Here is a 19,304-nt window from a genome sequence, read left to right as displayed (position 1 = left end):
CCCGTCCCCAGAGGAGGCCTTTTGCCTTTTGGTAGGCCGTCACGGTAAATAAGAATTTGTTCTTAATTAACAGACTTGTCTAGTTAAATTAAGGTTCAATACAAATGTATAATAATCCCCCTCCATGGACATTTATCATCGTTACAGTTGTAAATATGTATATATTTTAATTATTGTTTCATTCACTTCTCTTTGACCTGCACTGTTGGAGCTCGAAGCTTAAGAATTTCACTGTACCCTGCAAATACATCTGCGACCAGAGGTGCAACTTTCACTGGGAAAGGGGGGGACCGCGCACATTCTGAAATTGCATTTGTGTTCCCCCCCAGTTTTATCATTGGAATGTGATACAAAATGAGGCAAAGGTGTGCTTTAGGACCATGTGGACGCCTCCGAGCGGCCAGGTAGGTTGTTTGGAGTGTTGATCCGACTGGATAAAAAAATAAAACAAGTTATGTCCCCTCCACTTCTAAAACCAAAGTTGCACCCATGTCTGCGACCCTGTGCATGTGACTAATAAAATCATCTATCTATTAGATACAGACCTTTGCTTGTGTCTGGCCTTTTCTTCTTTGGTGGTGGCATCTGTCCAAGAGACACCCTCCTCTTCCTCAGTTCGTGTTGACTTTCTGTAAACAATAACAAGCGAAAGTTCAGTGTGACTCAGCAGACATTCTCCCCTTGACTCCTTCCACTTATCTGTCAAGCTACAGAATCTGTCCTAGCATGCTTTAAGCCATGCTTCAATTTACCAAGCAAAGCCATAAGCCAAGCTTCCATCTTTCTTCTCCAGTTAGGACATGAGCACAACCATGGGAAACGTTCTATTTCAATCTGATGATTCTACAATTGCAGCGGTTTCCACTGTCAAAGCCTTACGCCTTGATCACACCGATAGCATCATTGTGCAAAACGGTACACAGCATCATCTGTGTGTGCAACAAAAGTTCAACATTCACCTTCTGCTACCATTTGTCAAGCCGTCTACGCATACATTTTGACGCATACATTAGATAAATCAAACGTATGCGCTACACAGAAAGCACTGCAACTGCTTCTGTAACGCAATGCTGCAAGGCAAACGTAGCGTTTCATTGGAAATTAATGTACTTCTGTAGTACCAAAATGCAATGACGCTGTCTGTGTGATCGAGGCCTTACACTAACCTACATATCTTCAGATGGTCGGTACCGGTTCCTCCTGGGCAGCTGGGAACTCTGTCCAGAAACATCCCTTTCTTTTTCCTCCTGCCTTTGGTTACTGCTCATCACACACTCTCCACCTACATTCACATCTTCCCTTTCAGCTTGGACAACCTGCTCATCTTTCCTTTCAGCTTGGACAGCCTGCCCATCCTCCCTTTCAGCTTGGACAGCCTGCCCATCTTTCCTTTCAGCTTGGACAGCCTGCCCATCTTTCCTTTCAGCTTGGACAGCCTGCTCATCTTTCCTTTCAGCTTGGACAGCCTGCTCATCTTTCCTTTCAGCTTGGACAGCCTGCCCATCTTTCCTTTCAGCTTGGACAGCCTGCCCATCCTCCCTTTCAGCTTGGACAGCCTGCCCATCCTCCCTTTCAGCTTGGACAGCCTGCCCATCTTTCCTTTCAGCTTGGACAGCCTGCTCATCTTTCCTTTCAGCTTGGACAGCCTGCCCATCTTTCCTTTCAGCTTGGACAGCCTGCCCATCTTCCCTTTCAGCTTGGACAGCCTGCCCATCTTCCCTTTCAGCTTGGACAGCCTGCCCATCTTTCCTTTCAGCTTGGACAGCCTGCTCATCTTTCCTTTCAGCTTGGACAGCCTGCCCATCCTCCCTTTCAGCTTGGACAGCCTGCCCATCCTCCCTTTCAGCTTGGACAGCCTGCCCATCCTCCCTTTCAGCTTGGACAGCTTCATCTTTCCCATTGCTCTGCTCACTTTGAGTTATGTCTCTCTCCCTGCCCTTCACATTCTATTACACAGGACAACATTTAAAACATTAAGATAACCTTAGCAACCATCTTCTACCCTCTTCTGTGAACCAACAGTCATATGGAGCTCTCACCTCTGGCTTATATGGCTTTACTTTGGTTGGCTTAACTGTCTTGACCACTCCATCGAAAAACTTCACAGTATAGGAAGCTGAAGAGAGAATAAAACAGACACGGTCAGAATATTGACCCAATGTACAGGAATTTTTCTGCCATAGAAACCCTTGCGTGGGCCGGATGGGCCAAACTTTGAAGAATGTTTTATTTTTTTTACATTTAATTTACATTTAATGTTCTCTCAGCTCAGTGGCAAAATGTGTTGAATTGCAGGAAATTCACTTTAAATCTGCAAAAATGCATCTCGGCTCCATGGAGAAATTCTGAGAATCGCATGAAATTGGCTTAAAAATGCAACAAAATAAAACACACCAAGACGGAGGACTCTAATTCAGCTGCGCCAACCACACCCCTGCTACACCCCTTGCCAACACCTTTTGATCCAGAAAAAAAGCCTGATGTAACTAGAATGCCATGCATTTATGATTAAACACAATTAATGCTGTCCATCTCTTCTGACTTCCAGGACCTAAGATTTTCTAAGATTTTCTCATTCGCCCGAAACACCTGCAAGGGAGAGGAAAGTTAATCACTGATAAACACCAATCTGAGATTCACCGTCATGGAGTTCAACAGGACTTTGAAGAGGTGTAATGATACGTTCTGTATGTGGTTGTTGTCGTCTAATCAGTTTAATCACAGGCCTTCTGCGTTTCTGGCTGGATCTCATCTAGGGCAACATTATGGTTGAGTTCGATAGATGCACAGGCGTTGCACTGCATCAACCAATGGTTGCTATAACATATGATTGCTATAACATATGATGTGATAAACTGAAAGTTAAACACCTAGTCATGCTTTTTTAAATCTAGCAGGCGTCTGCAATGTAGTCGGACAGAAACTCAACTGGGTGTGAGTTCTAGTCTCCCTCACCGGGGTGGGCCTGGGCTGGTTGTCCTGCAGACCCTCTCTCCTCAGGTGGATCCGCTCCAGGGGTCTCAGGTAGGGGCTGGTCCAGCCAAACCACTCGTCATAGCGGTGGCTCCACTGACGGTAGTGGATCAGAACCTTCTGGTCCTCATAGTCAATCTTCTCTATGTTGGCCTGGTAGCTGAGCAGTGGAGAGAGCGATAGCGATCACATGACAAGGTATTCTAGTGGTAGATATGGGCAGGAACTGAACATTAGAAACCTGGGCCCGGTTTCCCAAAAGCTTCTTAAGGCTAAGTTCATGTAATAAATGCTAAGTTCATGTAATAAATGCTAAGTTCATGTAATAAATGCTAAGTTCATGTAATAAATGCTAAAAACAACACTAACCTGGGTTTGGAGCGAGTAGTCGTGCTGCACTCCGCTCCGCAGGTAATATTACATCTCATTACATTACAACGGTTTGATTTGTTTGATCTGAGCAATTTTTTAGCTAGCTACTTAGATGTCTTTGTATCAAAGATAATTGTGTAGTTTAGAGTAATTATCAAGGTTAGCTAGCCAGCTATTTTCGTCCGCCGCGCCGCGCCACCGTTCTCCTACTTAGTCAACAACTGCTAGCTAGCTAGCCAACTTCTACCGACTAGCAGCACTGTAGAAACTAATACATTACAACGGAACGATTTGATTAGTGTAGTGTTAGCTAGCTACATAGTTGTCTTTGCTGTCTTTGTATCTAAGATAATTGTGTAGTTTAGAGTAATTATCGAGGTTAGCTAGCCAGGTTAGCTATTGTTAGCTAGCTACATAGTTGCCTATGTATCATGATAAGGTGTAGCACTGAAACTATCGAGGTTACCTAGCCAGCTACACTTTCAAACAAAGTCAACAACGCAGCCACTGCTAGCTAGCCTACTTTACCAGCCAGCAGTACTGTATCATTTTAGTCATTTTAGTCAATAAGTTGTCTTTGTCATAGTTTGATAATTGTGTAGTTTAGAGTAATTATCGAGGTTAGCTGGCCAGCTATTTTCGTCCGCCGTGACGCCATTTCCAAACCTAGCCAACTATTACCGATGAGCAGCATTGTAGAAACAAAATACATTACAAAGGAACGTCTTGATTAGTGCTATGTTAGCTAGCTACATAGTTGCCTTTGTAGCATGATAAGGTGTAGCACTGAAACTATTGAGGTTACCTAGCCAGCTACACTTTCAAACAAAGTCAACAACGCAGCCACTGCTAGCTAGCCTACTTCACCAGCCAGCAGTACTGTATCATTTTAATCATTTTAGTCAATAAGATTTTTGCAACGTAAGCTTAACTTTCTGAACACTCGAGACGTGTAGTCCACTTGTCATTCCAATCTCCTTTGCATTAGCGTAGCCTCTTCTGTAGCCTGTCAACTATGTGTATGTCTATCCCTGTTCTCTCCCCTCTGCACAGGCCATACAAACGCTTCACACCGTGTGGCCGCTGCCACTCTAACCTGGTGGTCCCAGCACGCACGACCCACGTGGAGTTCCAGGTCTCCGGCAGCCTCTGGAACTGCCGGTCTGCGGCCAACAAGGCAGAGTTCATCTCAGCCTATGCTACCCTCCAGTCCCTCGACTTCTTGGCGCTGACGGAAACATGGATTACCACAGATAACACTGCTACTCCTACTGCTCTCTCCTCGTCTGCCCACGTGTTCTCGCACACCCCGAGAGCTTCTGGTCAGCGGGGTGGTGGCACTGGGATCCTCATCTCTCCCAAGTGGACATTCTCTCTTTCTCCCCTGACCCATCTGTCTATCTCCTCCTTTGAATTCCATGCTGTCACAGTTACCAGCCCTTTCAAGCTTAACATCCTTATCATTTATCGCCCTCCAGGTTCCCTTGGAGAGTTCATCAATGAGCTTGACGCCTTGATAAGTTCCTTTCCTGAGGATGGCTCACCTCTCACAGTTCTGGGTGACTTTAATCTCCCCACGTCTACCTTTGACTCATTCCTCTCTGCCTCCTTCTTTCCACTCCTCTCCTCTTTTGACCTCACCCTCTCACCTTCCCTCCCTACTCACAAGGCAGGCAATACGCTTGACCTCATCTTTACTAGATGCTGTTCTTCCACTAATCTCATTGCAACACCCCTCCAAGTCTCCGACCACTACCTTGTATCCTTTTCCCTCTCGCTCTCATCCAACACTTCTCACTCTGCCCCTACTTGGATGGTATTGCGCCGTCCCAACCTTCGCTCTCTCTCCCCCGCTACTCTCTCCTCTTCCATCCTATCATCTCTTCCCTTGCTGCTCAAACCTTCTCCAACCTATCTCCTGATTCTGCCTCCTCAACCCTCCTCTCCTCCCTTTCTGCATCCTTTGACTCTCTATGTCCCCTATCCTCCAGGCCGGCTCGGTCCTCCCCTCCTGCTCCGTGGCTCGACGACTCATTGCGAGCTCACAGAACAGGGCTCCGGGCAGCCGAGCGGAAATGGAGGAAAACTCGCCTCCCCTGCGGACCTGGCATCCTTTCACTCCCTCCTCTCTACATTTTCCTCTTCTGTCTCTGCTGCTAAAGCCACTTTCTACCACTCTAAATTCCAAGCATCTGCCTCTAACCCTAGGAAGCTCTTTGCCACCTTCTCCTCCCTCCTGAATCCTCCTCCCCCTCCCCCTCTCCTCCCTCTCTGCGGATGACTTCGTCAACCATTTTGAAAAGAAGGTCGACGACATCCGATCCTCGTTTGCTAAGTCAAACGACACCGCTGGTCCTGCTCACACTGCCCTACCCTGTGCTTTGACCTCTTTCTCCCCTCTCTCTCCAGATGAAATCTCGCGTCCTGTGACGGCCGGCCGCCCAACAACCTGCCCGCTTGACCCTATCCCCTCCTCTCTTCTCCAGACCATTTCCGGAGACCTTCTCCCTTACCTCACCTCGCTCATCAACTCATCCTTGACCGCTGGCTACGTCCCTTCCGTCTTCAAGAGAGCGAGAGTTGCACCCCTTCTGAAAAAAACCTACACTCGATTCCTCCGATGTCAACAACTACAGACCAGTATCCCTTCTTTCTTTTCTCTCCAAAACTCTTGAACGTGCCGTCCTTGGCCAGCTCTCCTGCTATCTCTCTCAGAATGACCTTCTTGATCCAAATCAGTCAGGTTTCAAGACTGGTCATTCAACTGAGACTGCTCTTCTCTGTGTCACGGAGGCGCTCCGCACTGCTAAAGCTAACTCTCTCTCCTCTGCTCTCATCCTTCTAGACCTATCGGCTGCCTTTGATACTGTGAACCATCAGATCCTCCTCTCCACCCTCTCCGAGTTGGGCATCTCCGGCGCGGCCCACGCTTGGATTGCGTCCTACCTGACAGGTCGCTCCTACCAGGTGGCGTGGCGAGAATCTGTCTCCGCACCACGTGCTCTCACCACTGGTGTCCCCCAGGGCTCTGTTCTAGGCCCTCTCCTATTCTCGCTATACACCAAGTCACTTGGCAATGTCATATCCTCACATGGTCTCTCCTATCATTGCTATGCAGACGACACACAATTAATCTTCTCCTTTCCCCCTTCTGATAACCAGGTGGCGAATCGCATCTCTGCATGTCTGGCAGACATATCAGTGTGGATGACGGATCACCACCTCAAGCTGAACCTCGGCAAGACGGAGCTGCTCTTCCTCCCGGGGAAGGACTGCCCGTTCCATGATCTCGCCATCACGGTTGACAACTCCATTGTCCTCCTCCCAGAGTGCTAAGAACCTTGGCGTGACCCTGGACAACACCCTGTCGTTCTCCACTAACATCAAGGCAGTGACCCGATCCTGTAGGTTCATGCTCTACAACATTCGCAGAGCACGACCCTGTCTCACACAGGAAGCGGCGCAGGTCCTAATCCAGGCACTTGTCATCTCCCGTCTGGATTACTGCAACTCGCTGTTGGCTGGGCTCCCTGCCTGTGCCATTAAACCCCTACAACTCATCCAGAACGCCGCAGCCCGTCTGGTGTTCAACCTTAACCAAGTTCTCTCACGTCACCCCGCTCGTCCGCTCTCTCCACTGGCTTCCAGTTGAAGCTCGCATCCGCTACAAGTCCATGGTGCTTGCCTACGGAGCTGTGAGGGGAACGGCACCTCCGTACCTCCAGGCTCTGATCAGGCCCTACACCCAAACAAGGGCACTGCGTTCATCCACCTCTGGCCTGCTCGCCTCCCTACCTCTGAGGAAGCACAGTTCCCGCTCAGCCCAGTCAAAACTGTTCGCTGCTCTGGCACCCCAATGGTGGGACAAGCTCCCTCACGACGCCAGGACAGCTGAGTCAATCACCACCTTCCGGAGACACCTGAAACCCCACCTCTTTAAGGAATACCTAGGATAGGATAAAGTAATCCTTCTAACCCCCCCCCCCCCCCCTTAAAAGATTTAGATGCACTATTGTAAAGTGGTTGTTCCACTGGATATCATAAGGTGAATGCACCAATTTGTAAGTCTCTCTGGATAAGAGCGTCTGCTAAATGACTTAAATGTAATGTCTAAGTTCATGTAATAAATGCCGACAGATCATTTGTTCGTTCGACATGGTGGGATATTTTTGTGTCTAAACATTAATTACACGAGAAATGGTGTTGGAAACGCCTTTATGCGCAAATACTGATATAACCATCATATCAAAGTAAACTTGGGAGTCACACGATAATATGGTGTGTGTGGTCCCACTATGACTGGGAAACCATTCAGTTTATTAGACTACAGATGAAATAAATGATGATACCGGGTGGTGAAAGTGCATGGTGATCTTGATGCTCCTTTCCAATAAATATCACGGGTCTTATTCTGATGACATGATGACTGAGGCTTGATTGTCATTTGACAAATACAAATATTTTCGCTCTTCTTCATTAATCTCATCATGTAGACTAGCCTACCAGCACTTTACAGTCGTGGCCAAAAGTTTTGAGAATGACACAAATATTCATTTTCACAAAGTTTGCTGCCTCAGTTTGTATGATGGTAATTTACATATACTCCAGAATGTTATGAAAAGTGATCAGACGAATTGCAATGAATTGCAAAGTCCCTCTTTGCCATGCAAATTAACTGAATCCCCCAAAAACATTTTGACTGCATTTCAGCCCTGCCACAAAAGGACCAGCTGACATCATGTAAGTGATTCTCTCATTAACACAGGTGTGAGTGTTGACGAAGACAAGGCTGGAGATCACTCTGTCATGCTGATTGAGTTCGAATAACAGACTGGAAGCTTCAAAAGGAGGGTGGTGCTTGGAATCATTGTTCTTCCTCTGTCAATCATGGTTACCTGCAAGGAAACACGTGCCGTCATCATTGCGTTGCACAAAATGGGCTTCACTGGCAAGGATATTGCTGCCAGTAAAATTGTACCTAAATCGTCTCATCAAGAACTTCAAGGAGAGCGGTTCAATTGTTGTGAAGAAGGCTTCAGTGCGCCCAAGAAAGTACAGCAAGCGCCAGGACCGTCTCCTAAAGTTGATTCAGCTGCGGGATCGGGGGACCACCTGTACAGAGCTTGCTAGGCAGCAGGCAGGTGTGAGTGCATCTGCACGCACAATGAGGCGAAGACTTTTGGAGGATGGCCTGGTGTCAAGAAGGGCAGCAAAGAAGCCACTTCTCTCTAGGAAAAACATCAGGGACAGACTGATATTCTGCAAAAGGTACAGGGATTGGACTGCTGAGGACTTGGTAAAGTCATTTTCTCTGATGAATCCCCTTTCCGGTTGTTTGGGGCATCTGGAAAAAAGCTTGTCCGGAGAAGACAAGGTGAGCGCTACCATCAGTCCTGTGTCATGCCAACAGTAAAGTATCCTGAGACCATTCATGTGTGGGGTTGCTTCTCAGCCAAGGGAGTGGGCTCACTCACAATTTTGCCTAAGAAACACAGCCATGAATAAAGAATGGTACCAACACATCCTCCGAGAGCAACTTCTCCCAACCATCCAGGAACAGTTTGGTGACGAACAATGCCTTTTCCAGCATGTTGGAGCACCTTGCCATAAGGCAAAAGTGATAACTAAGTGGCTTGGGGAACAAAACGTAGATATTTTGGGTCCATGGCCATGAAACTCCCCAGACCTTAATCCCATTGAGAACTTGTGGTCAATCCTCAAGAGACGGGTGGACAAACAAAAACCTACAAATTCTGACAAACTCCAAGCATTGATTATGCACGAATGGGCTGCCATCAGTCAGGATGTGGCCCAGAAGTTAATTGACAGCATGCCGGGGCGGATTGCAGAGGTCTTGGAAAAAGAAGGGTCAACACTGCAAATATTGACTCTTTGCATCAACTTCATGTAATTGTCAATAAAAGCCTTTGACACTTATGAAATGCTTGTAATTATACTTCAGTATTCAATGGTAACATCTGACAAAAATATCTAAAGACACTGAAGCAGAAAAGTTTGTGAAAATTAATATTTGTCATTCTCAACACTTTTGGCCACGACTGTATATGCGAGCTGTTGGCTAGAGCACACGTGCCAAGACCAGAACAGACACATTTGCTATTTAATGCAACAGTTTGTGACAAAACTGTCGGTCGAGTTTAAAATGCAATGAAAACGCATTGAATTTAAATTTAAAAAAAAATCGTCACCTGAAAATGGAAGCGAAAAAGTACATTGTGTGCACTACGTCAACAAGCACTGATTTTTATCCACAGCGAATCCATATGTATATTGACATAAATCTGTAGGCAATTGGATGGAAACCTAGCTAGTGATAGAAACCTGACAAAAGTGACGCGATCTGGTTTGCATTCTCTGAAGCGCTAACACAGTTTCTGATTTATTTAAATTAAACAGCACACTAACAGTGACCTTACATTAAACCTATAGACGTATTAAAACCGGTGCTGTCAAAAACATGACATGCGATTTATGTACAGTAATTATCTGAATTATCTGATGAAACGTGCGTGCGACGTCACAAACTTCCAAAAGCTTTATCTAACGGATGCATGTTTTCTAATCTGTTAACGTAATTGTGTTAAAACAGTAAAAACCATAATTTACCATTGTAAAAAGAAAAGTTCGTCTCCGCGTTCTACTCATAGCGACTGCCGCTGATGATTGGATAGAATTTATGACGGATGTCTATACAGACGTTTCATAGGATGCAGCCGCTGTCAATCAGTGATGTACTTTCCCGGGGCCCCGTAGGCCTGCTCTACTGTAGCCTAGAACATTAACTTCACTTATGTAGCAAATCAAATAAATTCAATTAGATACTACACTTCACTGGAGTTTCGAAACTTTTCCCTAAACACATTATTTTGCTGTAGCTAGCGAATATTAGCTAACGTTACCATGACGAGACAGACATCATCCCGCACGCTTACAAGCACGTTTCATATCCACAGAAGCGTCATTACCGCCACCAAAACCTTGTACATTTTCGTTTTACATTTAAATTATACAGCATTTAAATACACTGTATATGTTCTTTACAAAGAAGCTAGCTCGACGTTTACCTTGCGTTCCCCTTCCTTGGAGCAACGTGCTTCTCGGGCCTCTATGGACAACGTATGTCTGGCAGAGCAGATAACTCATGCGTTGGCGCTATTCCACTGCCTCAGCTCCAGAACAAGAAGTGTACATAAAATGTTCGATTTCTTTCTATTATGAAATGTAACTTTTGAGAGAATTTAGATTTGTTTTCTGTTTTCACATTGCTTCTCGCATTCTTTTTGTCTGAGAGAGAGAGAGAATATAGGCTACACATGATGATGATCCATGTGCTTTTTTTAGTTTGTACTTTTCAATTCTATTATTTTGTATGATTTTCATTCCCCTTTGTGTTAAAATATCCCAGTGTACAGGCTTTGTGATGAACCTACACTATATGTAGGACTTTGAGAAGAGTAGGGCTTAAGTCATCATTTGTATGAAATGCAGTAGTCATAATTTGAGGAATTTGTGCTTTGCATTGTGCATGTATTAAGTAGGTCTACACGTAAACAAACGCTATAAAACATCTGTCCACCAGAGAGCAGTATAGCTTTAATTTAGGGGAACAGATCTCCTTGCTACTGCTACCAACTCCGTACATACATAATGTTGATGTTATGTTCAGCCACTTCTCATTCTAGCTTATTAAAGGTCCAATGCAGCCGTTTTTGTCTCAATATCAAATCATTTCTGGGTAACAATTAAGTTCCTTACTGTGATTGTTTTCAATTTCAATGGTAAAAAAAAAAAGCTTCTTAGCAAAGGGCAATTTCTCTAGCAAGAATTTAGAAAAAACTGTAGGAGTGGGGATGGGAAAGCTGTTACTGGCAGAGAGGTTTGGAACGCTCTTTCTTATTGGTCTATTAACTAATTTACCACATGGTGATGTCATCATGGAAGGCCAAAACTCCTTCCCACCAAAACAGGCTGTAATTTCAGGTGGTCTTTTCAAACAGCTTTTACACTAAAAGTGCATTATCATAATTTTCACAATTTCACAGTTATTCCAACATCATATTGTGGAAATATATATATATATAAAAACACAGCAACGTCAAGGTTTTGACTGCACTGGGCCTAAGAGCAACATCAGCAATGTGCTTTTGTATTTTCCTTGATAATGTTCAGTCACTGTGCTAGCTAGACAAATCTCCATGTAGGCCTAGGCTATGGTGTACAGGTAGCATGGCGAAAATAAAGGAAACACCAACAAAGCGTCTTAATAGGCCGTTGGACCTTCAATACGCCTTGGAATAATAATAATAATAATAATAATAATAATAATGCTACAAGTGTCTGGAATTCTACAAGTACCCTGATGAACCCTGATGAAGACAGCTTGTCTGTGGAAACGTTGGTTATTAGGTTATTCATTTATTGCATCTATGGCTCCTAGAGTGTGCTGCTCTCCTTACATTTTTCATGTGTTCTATTCCGCTAGCCAGCACCTCGCCTAAATAGGTGTGCGTTTCTTTCGCCTCTAGATTGGAATGCTACAACTATCTGGAATGCTGCAAATGTCTGGATAGTGCTACAAGTGTCTTATTCCATATTTTTGTATTTTGTCGATGGAAAACTCTCTCAGGCACCACTGCAGAATCTCCCATGAGTGTTCAATTGGATTAAGATCTGGTGAATGAGACAGCCATGGCATATGGTTTAACACCATTTTCATGCTCATCAAACCATTTAGTGACCACTTGTGCCCTGTGGATGGGAGCATTGTCATCCTGGAAGAGACCACTCCCATCAGCATAGAAATGATTCACCACAGGTTGAAGGTCACTTTGAATGGCTGTGTATTTATTGGTGTTTACCTTGCCCTCTAAGGGGCTGAGTGGACCTAAACCATGCCAGGAAAATGCACCCCACACCAGAACCCTCATTTACTCAAATGTTTCCTGTATTTTGGCAGTTACCTGTATTTTGTGCATTTTGCAGACTTTTTATTTGTTGCAGGTCTGCTTATTCTACTCTACTTGGCCTGATGCTTACAGCTGTCCAGGTGGATACCAGAGCTTTAACACAGAGTTACCATGGCTCTGTTGGGATTGTTGGGTGTGTTGGGTGCAGTGGGGTGTGTTGGGTGCAGTGAAAGACATCATTCTATCATAACACATGGACCTAATGATATCCTCAGCCCCCGCAACCAAACTTGTGTAAGCGCTGGCCTCTGGCCATCTACTCCAATGTTTCTGTAGGTCACCAGAGACTAAAACCCTGAAATGCATATTGATGTCAATGGGAGACTTGCACAAGTTCGACTCATCCCTTGTTAACAAATCTTTTCAAGATACACTGAACACAAATATAAACGCAACATGCAAATGTCAAAGATTTTACTGAGTTACAGTTCATATAAGGAAATCAGTAAATTGAAATAAATTAATTAGGCCCAAATGTATGGATTTCACATGATTTGGGAATACTGATATGAATATGTTGGTCACAGATACCTTTAAAAAAAAGTAGGGGCATGGGTCAGAGAACCAGTCTGTATCTGTTGTGCAGCGTCGCACATCTCCTTCACATAGAGTTGATCAGGCTGTTGATTGTGGCCTGTGGGATGTTGTCCCACTGCTTTTCGATGGCTGTGTGAAGTTACTTGGGGCCCTCTGTTCACAACGTTGACATCAGCAAACCGCTCGCCCACACGATGCCATACACGCTGTCTGCCATCTGCCCGGTAGAGTTGAAACTGGGATTCATCTGGCAACAGCTCTGATGGACATTCCTGCAGTCAGCATGCCATATGCATGCTCCCTCAACTTGAGACATCTGTGGCATTGTGTTGTGTGACAAAACTGCACATTTTAGTTGCCTTTTATTGTCCCCGGCACAAGGTGCACCTGTGTAATGATCATGTTTTTAAATCAGCTTCTTAATATGCCACACCTGTCAGGTAGATGGAATATCTTGGCAAAGGAGAAATGCCCACTAACAGGGAGGTAAACACATTTGTGCTCAATTTGAGAGAAACAATATTTTTGTCCGTATGAAATTTCTGGGATCTTATATTTCAGCTCATGAAACATGAGACCAACACTTTACATGTTGTGTTTATTTTTGTTCAGTATAAAACAAGTGATGACAAATTTTGTTTACAAACTTTATTTTTTCAATTAATTATGAAATAAATCCATCCACACAATCACCGTTGCTGTTTTTCTTGTTTTCAAACACACACACACACACACACACACACACACACACACACACACACACACACACACACACACACACACACACACACACACACACACACACACACACACACACACACACACACACACACACACACACACACACACACACCAAAAGACCTGCAAGCATATTTACAACAAGAGTCAATAGCACCCATCATGTGAGGGCCAGGGAAGAGGAAGCATATGTGCAATGGACGGGGGTGCACACATGTTGTAACTGTCATCAAACACAGTCTAAACATGAAACACTTCGGTTTCTCTATCATCTCAACAAACATTATCAACACTCATTCCAGTTAGGAAACAAATAGAGTCAAAAATTATTTATCAAATCAAGAAATTAAACCGCTGACTCGCACCATAAGCATTGATGTCAAACTAAGAGAATAATGACATTACTGAAGAATGGAACTTTTTTTCACAATATTGTGGAATCATGTTATTATAACCGTCATTGTTTTGAACATTCAGTGACCAAAGACCATGCTACTATTCATATATAACACTGTGTATATATTAATCATCAGCCACTGAAGAACACAGGATGGAGAATAGTTAAACCAGAGCTTCAGGAGTTCAGTGTCTTAAGAGTTACTCAGCTGTTTTATTAAAGGTCTGTGTATAGATTCTAGAAGAACACTATCACATTGTGATACAATTACAAGAACTTTAGCAATAGACCAGTGACTATTGGCCCCTGAAATCTTTCTCCTCGTTCTGCAGGCTCAGTATATATCTCTCATGCACTCCCAGAACTACTGGCAGTGCACAGCCATCCTCCACCCCACCTCAGAGCTGCCCCTGCTGGCTGGAGGTGAGGAGAAAGCTGGGTAGTGTCCTCTGATGTGGCTATGGAGTACCCAACTCTGGTGGCTTGGGTTTTCGTAAGACGGACAGTAAAGCATTAACGCAGGAAACGAAGGAGCGGCCGCTGTAAATGCTGTGAGTGCAGAAAAGGGGTTAACAACCATATAACCTCTAGATGCATTTTTCTGGCTAAACACACCCTCTAATTTAGGGGCTCCAGCTTCCAGTAACTACGGAGTATATGCTATATGAACACACTCCTACCACACAAACACACACATTTACAGTTGACACACACGCATAGTCGGCAAACTTACACACACACACACTGATGTGCAAGTACTTACATACACGTGTGCACACATACACACAAGCCTCGCAGCACAGACCCCATCACTAAGATGAGGTAGACACAGAGAAAACATGTGGGGCATTAAAACCTAAACCCTGACCGCACCGCTAAATATAACAGAGACCGCATGGCCCTTAAGACAGCTGAAATATGGATTTTAAACCCTCTTCTCCTTATGTGGCACAAGATTTTGAGGAATAGAAAAGTCCTTGTTAGGCAATATTGTCTAAAAATACTAAATCGGCCTGTTTTTTGTCCTCCCAGTATATGGCACTAAACTAATGTACCCCCAGACCCTAAAACCACTGCCAGATTGCCTCTCCCTTTGGCTCGCACTGTAAATCCACAACTGTCTGCGTGGCTAAGGCTTTAGGTCCAGGCAGCAGCAGTGCTCTCATTTTCTCCTGCATCCTTTTCCCCTGACCTACTAATAGCTAAAATTAGCATTTTTACAAGCTCCATCAAAGGTATAATTGTGTTCCACTGAAGGTAGGATAAAAATATTTTGTCCCTCCAAAATAAGCCAACTGTAATTGTCTGGAGTAAAACAGCAGAAAGTGCTCCACAGATTTTCCCTAGCTCCCCCCCACCCAACTCCACCACTAAGGAGAATAGGCATGTGTTTTCCTCATGGTAATCCAAGACTCTGTCTCTCACACATCTCTGCCTAACTGATGGGTTACCATTTTTCTTTTAACCTGTTTAGGATAGGGGGCAGTATTTTCACGGCCGGATAAAAAACGTACCCGATTTAATCTGGTTATTACTCCTGCTCAGAAACTAGAATATGCATATAATTAGTAGATGTGGATAGAAAACACCCTAAAGTTTCTAAAACTGTTTGAATGGTGTCTGTGAGTATAACAGAACTCATATGGCAGGCCAAAACCTGAGAAGATTCCATACAGGAAGTGCCCTCTCTGACCATTTCTTGTCCTTCTATAGCCTCTTTATGGAAAATAGAGGATCTCTGCTGTAACGTGACATTTTCTAAGGCTCCCATAGGCTCTCAGAAGGTGCCAGAACGGGGAATGATGACTCTGCAGTCCCTGGGCGAAAAACAGTAGGGCTTTTGGAAAGTGGTCGTTCTGAGAACAATGACACGGGCGCGCATGCATGTGACGACTCCATTTTCTATTTTCAGTGTTTGAACGAAAACAAGGTCTCCCGGTCGGAATATTATCGCTATTTTACGAGAAAAATCGCATACAAATAGATTTTAAACAGCGTTTGACATGCTTCGAAGTACGGTAATGGAATATTTAGATTTTTTTTGTCACGATACGCGCCGGCGCGTCACCCTTCGGATAGTGTCTTGAACGCAAGAACAGAACGCAGCTATTTGGATATAACTATGGATTATTTGGAACCAAAACAACATTGGGTGTTGAAGTAGAAGTCCTGGGAGTGCATTCAGACGAAGAACAGCAAAGGTAATCCAATTTTTCTTATAGTAAATCTGAGTTTGGTGAGTGCCAAACTTGGTGGGTGTCAAAATAGCTAGCCATGATGGCCGGGCTATCTACTCAGAATATTGCAAAATGTGCTTTCACCGAAAAGCTATTTTAAAATCGGACACTGCGATTGCATAAAGGAGTTCTGTATCTATAATTCTTAAAATAATTGTTATGTTTTTTGTGAACGTTTATCGTGAGTAATTTAGTAAATTCACCGGAAGTTTTCGGTGGGTATGCTAGTTCTGAACGTCACATGCTAATGTAAAAAGCTGGTTTTTGATATAAATATGAACTTGATTGAACAAAACATGCATGTATTGTATAACATAATGTCCTAGGAGTGTCATCTGATGAAGATCATCAAAGGTTAGTGCTGCATTTAGCTGTGGTTTTGGTTTTTGTGACATTATATGCTAGCTTGAAAAATGGGTGTGTGATTATTTCTGGCTGGGTACTCTCCTGACATAATCTAATGTTTTGCTTTCGTTGTAAAGCCTTTTTGAAATCGGACAATGTGGTTAGATAAAGGAGAGTCTTGTCTTTAAAATGGTGTGAAATAGTCATATGTTTGAAAAATGGAAGTTTGGGGATTTTTGAGGAGTTTGTAATTCGCGCCACGCTCTATCATTGGATATTGGCGAGGCGTGCCGCTAGCGGAACATCTAGATGTAAGAGGTTTAAGAGAAACTGTTTAGAAATAAATACTTTTTTTTTTGCCCAGAGGGGGTATCTATCTCTCTGCGGCCAGTGAAGAGATCAGGGGAAGTCTAAACCTTACTATCAACTCATCCTGCAGCTCTGGCAACCCAGACAGAATTCATATTAAAATTAGTCAAAAAAGCATTCCAAATCAAATGTGAAGGAAATCGTTGCTTGCATACACTGTTACAATTAAGGAAAAGAGAACAATATAATACAGATTCTGTCTGTAGTGGGTTTCCCCTCAATTCGTCATGTCTAAACGTGATGAGACATCATCATCATTCACAACCATGGCAGTCAGATACATATGTGGCACTCAAAGCAGGAACTAAAAAACATAATATTTACACGTCTCTGGACTTTTCCCTGCACACATGCTTCTTGTGCATAATAGTCTCGTATTGCGATTGCTCTTCTTCACATGCTGAATCTCACGCCAGCACGGTCCAGTGTTTGGAGCAGAAACAGTAGCACAGGAGGCTGCTGAGGGGAGGACGGCTCATAATAATGGCTGGAACGGAGCACATGGAATGGCATCATCAAACACCTGGAAACCGCGTTTGATACCATTCCACTGATTCCGCTCCAGTCATTAACACGAGCCCAAGAACACCGTGTACTGTAGTCTCCCACTACCATCACATGTGAGCTTGTCCCAAAGTCTCAAACAAAACGGGAAGATGATTCAGAGCACGAAAAACCGTCTAGATACCCGGTCACTGTCTGTGCAGTCCACTGTCTGTGTTCCTCCGGCTGTGGTGTTCGTGAACCAGAGGAAATCTAGGGTTGAGATGTGATATGGTTGACGAGAAGTGTGAAGGAACAGAGGGCTTGTTGTGAATAAGGTGGTAGACAGTTGTAGAGAGTTGTATGATAGAAAGAGAGCAGCTATAGTTGAGGGCTGATGAACGAGTGCAGCTCTCCAGGGCATGGTGACGGATCAAGAGATGACCCCCTCAGAGGATGCCCTTGATAAAGAGGGATAGAGTTGGCTCCCTCAGAGGATGCCCTTGACGAAGCTGGTGTCCAGGTGAACAATGAGCATGCGTAAGAAGGACATCTCCTTCCTCGTGTTCTCAAAGATTACGCGCGGGTCATCTGACTGGCAGCGGAGACAGTTGGGAGCCATCACCATGGCCAGGTTATTCACATCCATCTTGGTCTTACTCACATTAACGGGCTGGGCAAACACCTGCAAGAGGGAGAGGGAGAGTGGATGAGTTTAGGGTGAGAGTCAAGATCAGACATTTATGTGGTGTTTGTTGTGTTTATACTAATACATCTAGTTATTATGTAGGTATAACTTCAAAACATACAAAGTGACAGAGTAAACCTTTTAAAGAGGGACCACGTTGGGAAACAAGTGAATTTCACTTTAACATGTTATCCCCATGGGTTATACTCAGTGCATGTTTTTTCCCCCAATAATTCAATCAATCAAGAGAGGAGAGAGAGAGTCTGAGTTGTTGTAGCTAGCAACAATAACAAGTGGGGAATCATAGGTAGCTCGTTTCAGCTCGTTGTATCTCGTTATTGTCATGCCGTGTGTAGGCGGCAGGGAAGTCAGGCGTAGGAGAATCAAACTTGGTGTAAATGGATTAGTTTAATAACGTAAAACAAAACCTTCAAAACCAAAGTACACAATAAAATAACACAATAAACTAACCCGTCGCGCACCAATCGAATATCACGAGCATAACAACAAACAATCTCTGACAAGGACATGAGGGGAAACAGAGGGTTAAATACACAACATGTAATGAATGGGATTGGAAGCAGGTGTGTTGGAAGACAAGACAAAACCAATGGACAATGAAAAATGGATCAATGATGGCTAGAAGACCAGTGACGTCGACCGCCGAATGCCGCCCGAACAAGGAGAGGCATCGACTTCGGTAGAAGTCGTGACAGTTATTGACACCATGTCTTGTTTTGAGGTGTTTTGACTCTTGTCACGTCAATGCTAATATGGCAAAAATTAGCTAGCTAGCTAACCAACAACCGTAATGATGTATTTGAGAGACAAGTGCTCATTGTGTAAATGTATGTTTTCAATAAAGATTCAGAGAGGAAATATACACAGAGTACAAAACATTAGGAACATGCTCTTTCCATAACAGATTGACCAGGTGAATCCAGGTGAAAGCTATGATCCCTTATTGATGTCACCAGTTAAATCCACTTCAATCAGTGTAGATAAAGGGGAAGAGACAGGTTAAAGAAGGATTTTTAAGCCTGGAGACATGTATGTGTGCCTTTTGAGTGTGAATGGGCAAGACACAACATTTAAGTGCCTTTGAACGGGGTATGGTAGTAGGTGCCAGGCGCACTAGTTTGTGCGTTAAGAACTGCAACGCTGCTGGGTTTTTCACA

The 19,304-nt window shown here is 44.1% G+C and overlaps 1 protein-coding gene and 1 long non-coding RNA gene across 3 annotated transcripts in view; both read right to left on the bottom strand.

Annotated features, from left to right (window-relative positions):
* Positions 1 to 545: 545 nt before the first annotated feature.
* Positions 546 to 10,525, bottom strand: LOC106566477 (uncharacterized). The gene is made up of 4 exons (XR_001319885.2): positions 10,431 to 10,525; positions 2,956 to 3,133; positions 2,040 to 2,116; positions 546 to 629 (listed from the first exon to the last, which is right to left on the bottom strand). It is a non-coding gene; the product is annotated as an uncharacterized lncRNA (long non-coding RNA).
* A 6,252-nt stretch (positions 10,526 to 16,777) lies between these two features.
* The window catches only part of LOC106566473 (rho GTPase-activating protein 39), a 139,818-nt gene continuing 137,291 nt past the window's right edge, over positions 16,778 to 19,304 (bottom strand). For both annotated transcript variants that reach the window (XM_014134542.2, XM_014134545.2), the window contains one exon: positions 16,778 to 18,123. In XM_014134542.2, the coding sequence (XP_013990017.1) occupies positions 17,929 to 18,123 (195 nt within the window). In that variant the 3' untranslated portion in view covers positions 16,778 to 17,928. The remainder of the gene's footprint in view (positions 18,124 to 19,304) is intronic.

The sequence above is a fragment of the Salmo salar genome, chromosome ssa13, assembly GCF_905237065.1.
Source record: "Salmo salar chromosome ssa13, Ssal_v3.1, whole genome shotgun sequence".
Taxonomy (NCBI): Eukaryota; Metazoa; Chordata; class Actinopteri; order Salmoniformes; family Salmonidae; genus Salmo; species Salmo salar.
This window is presented reverse-complemented; position numbering and strand designations above follow the sequence as displayed.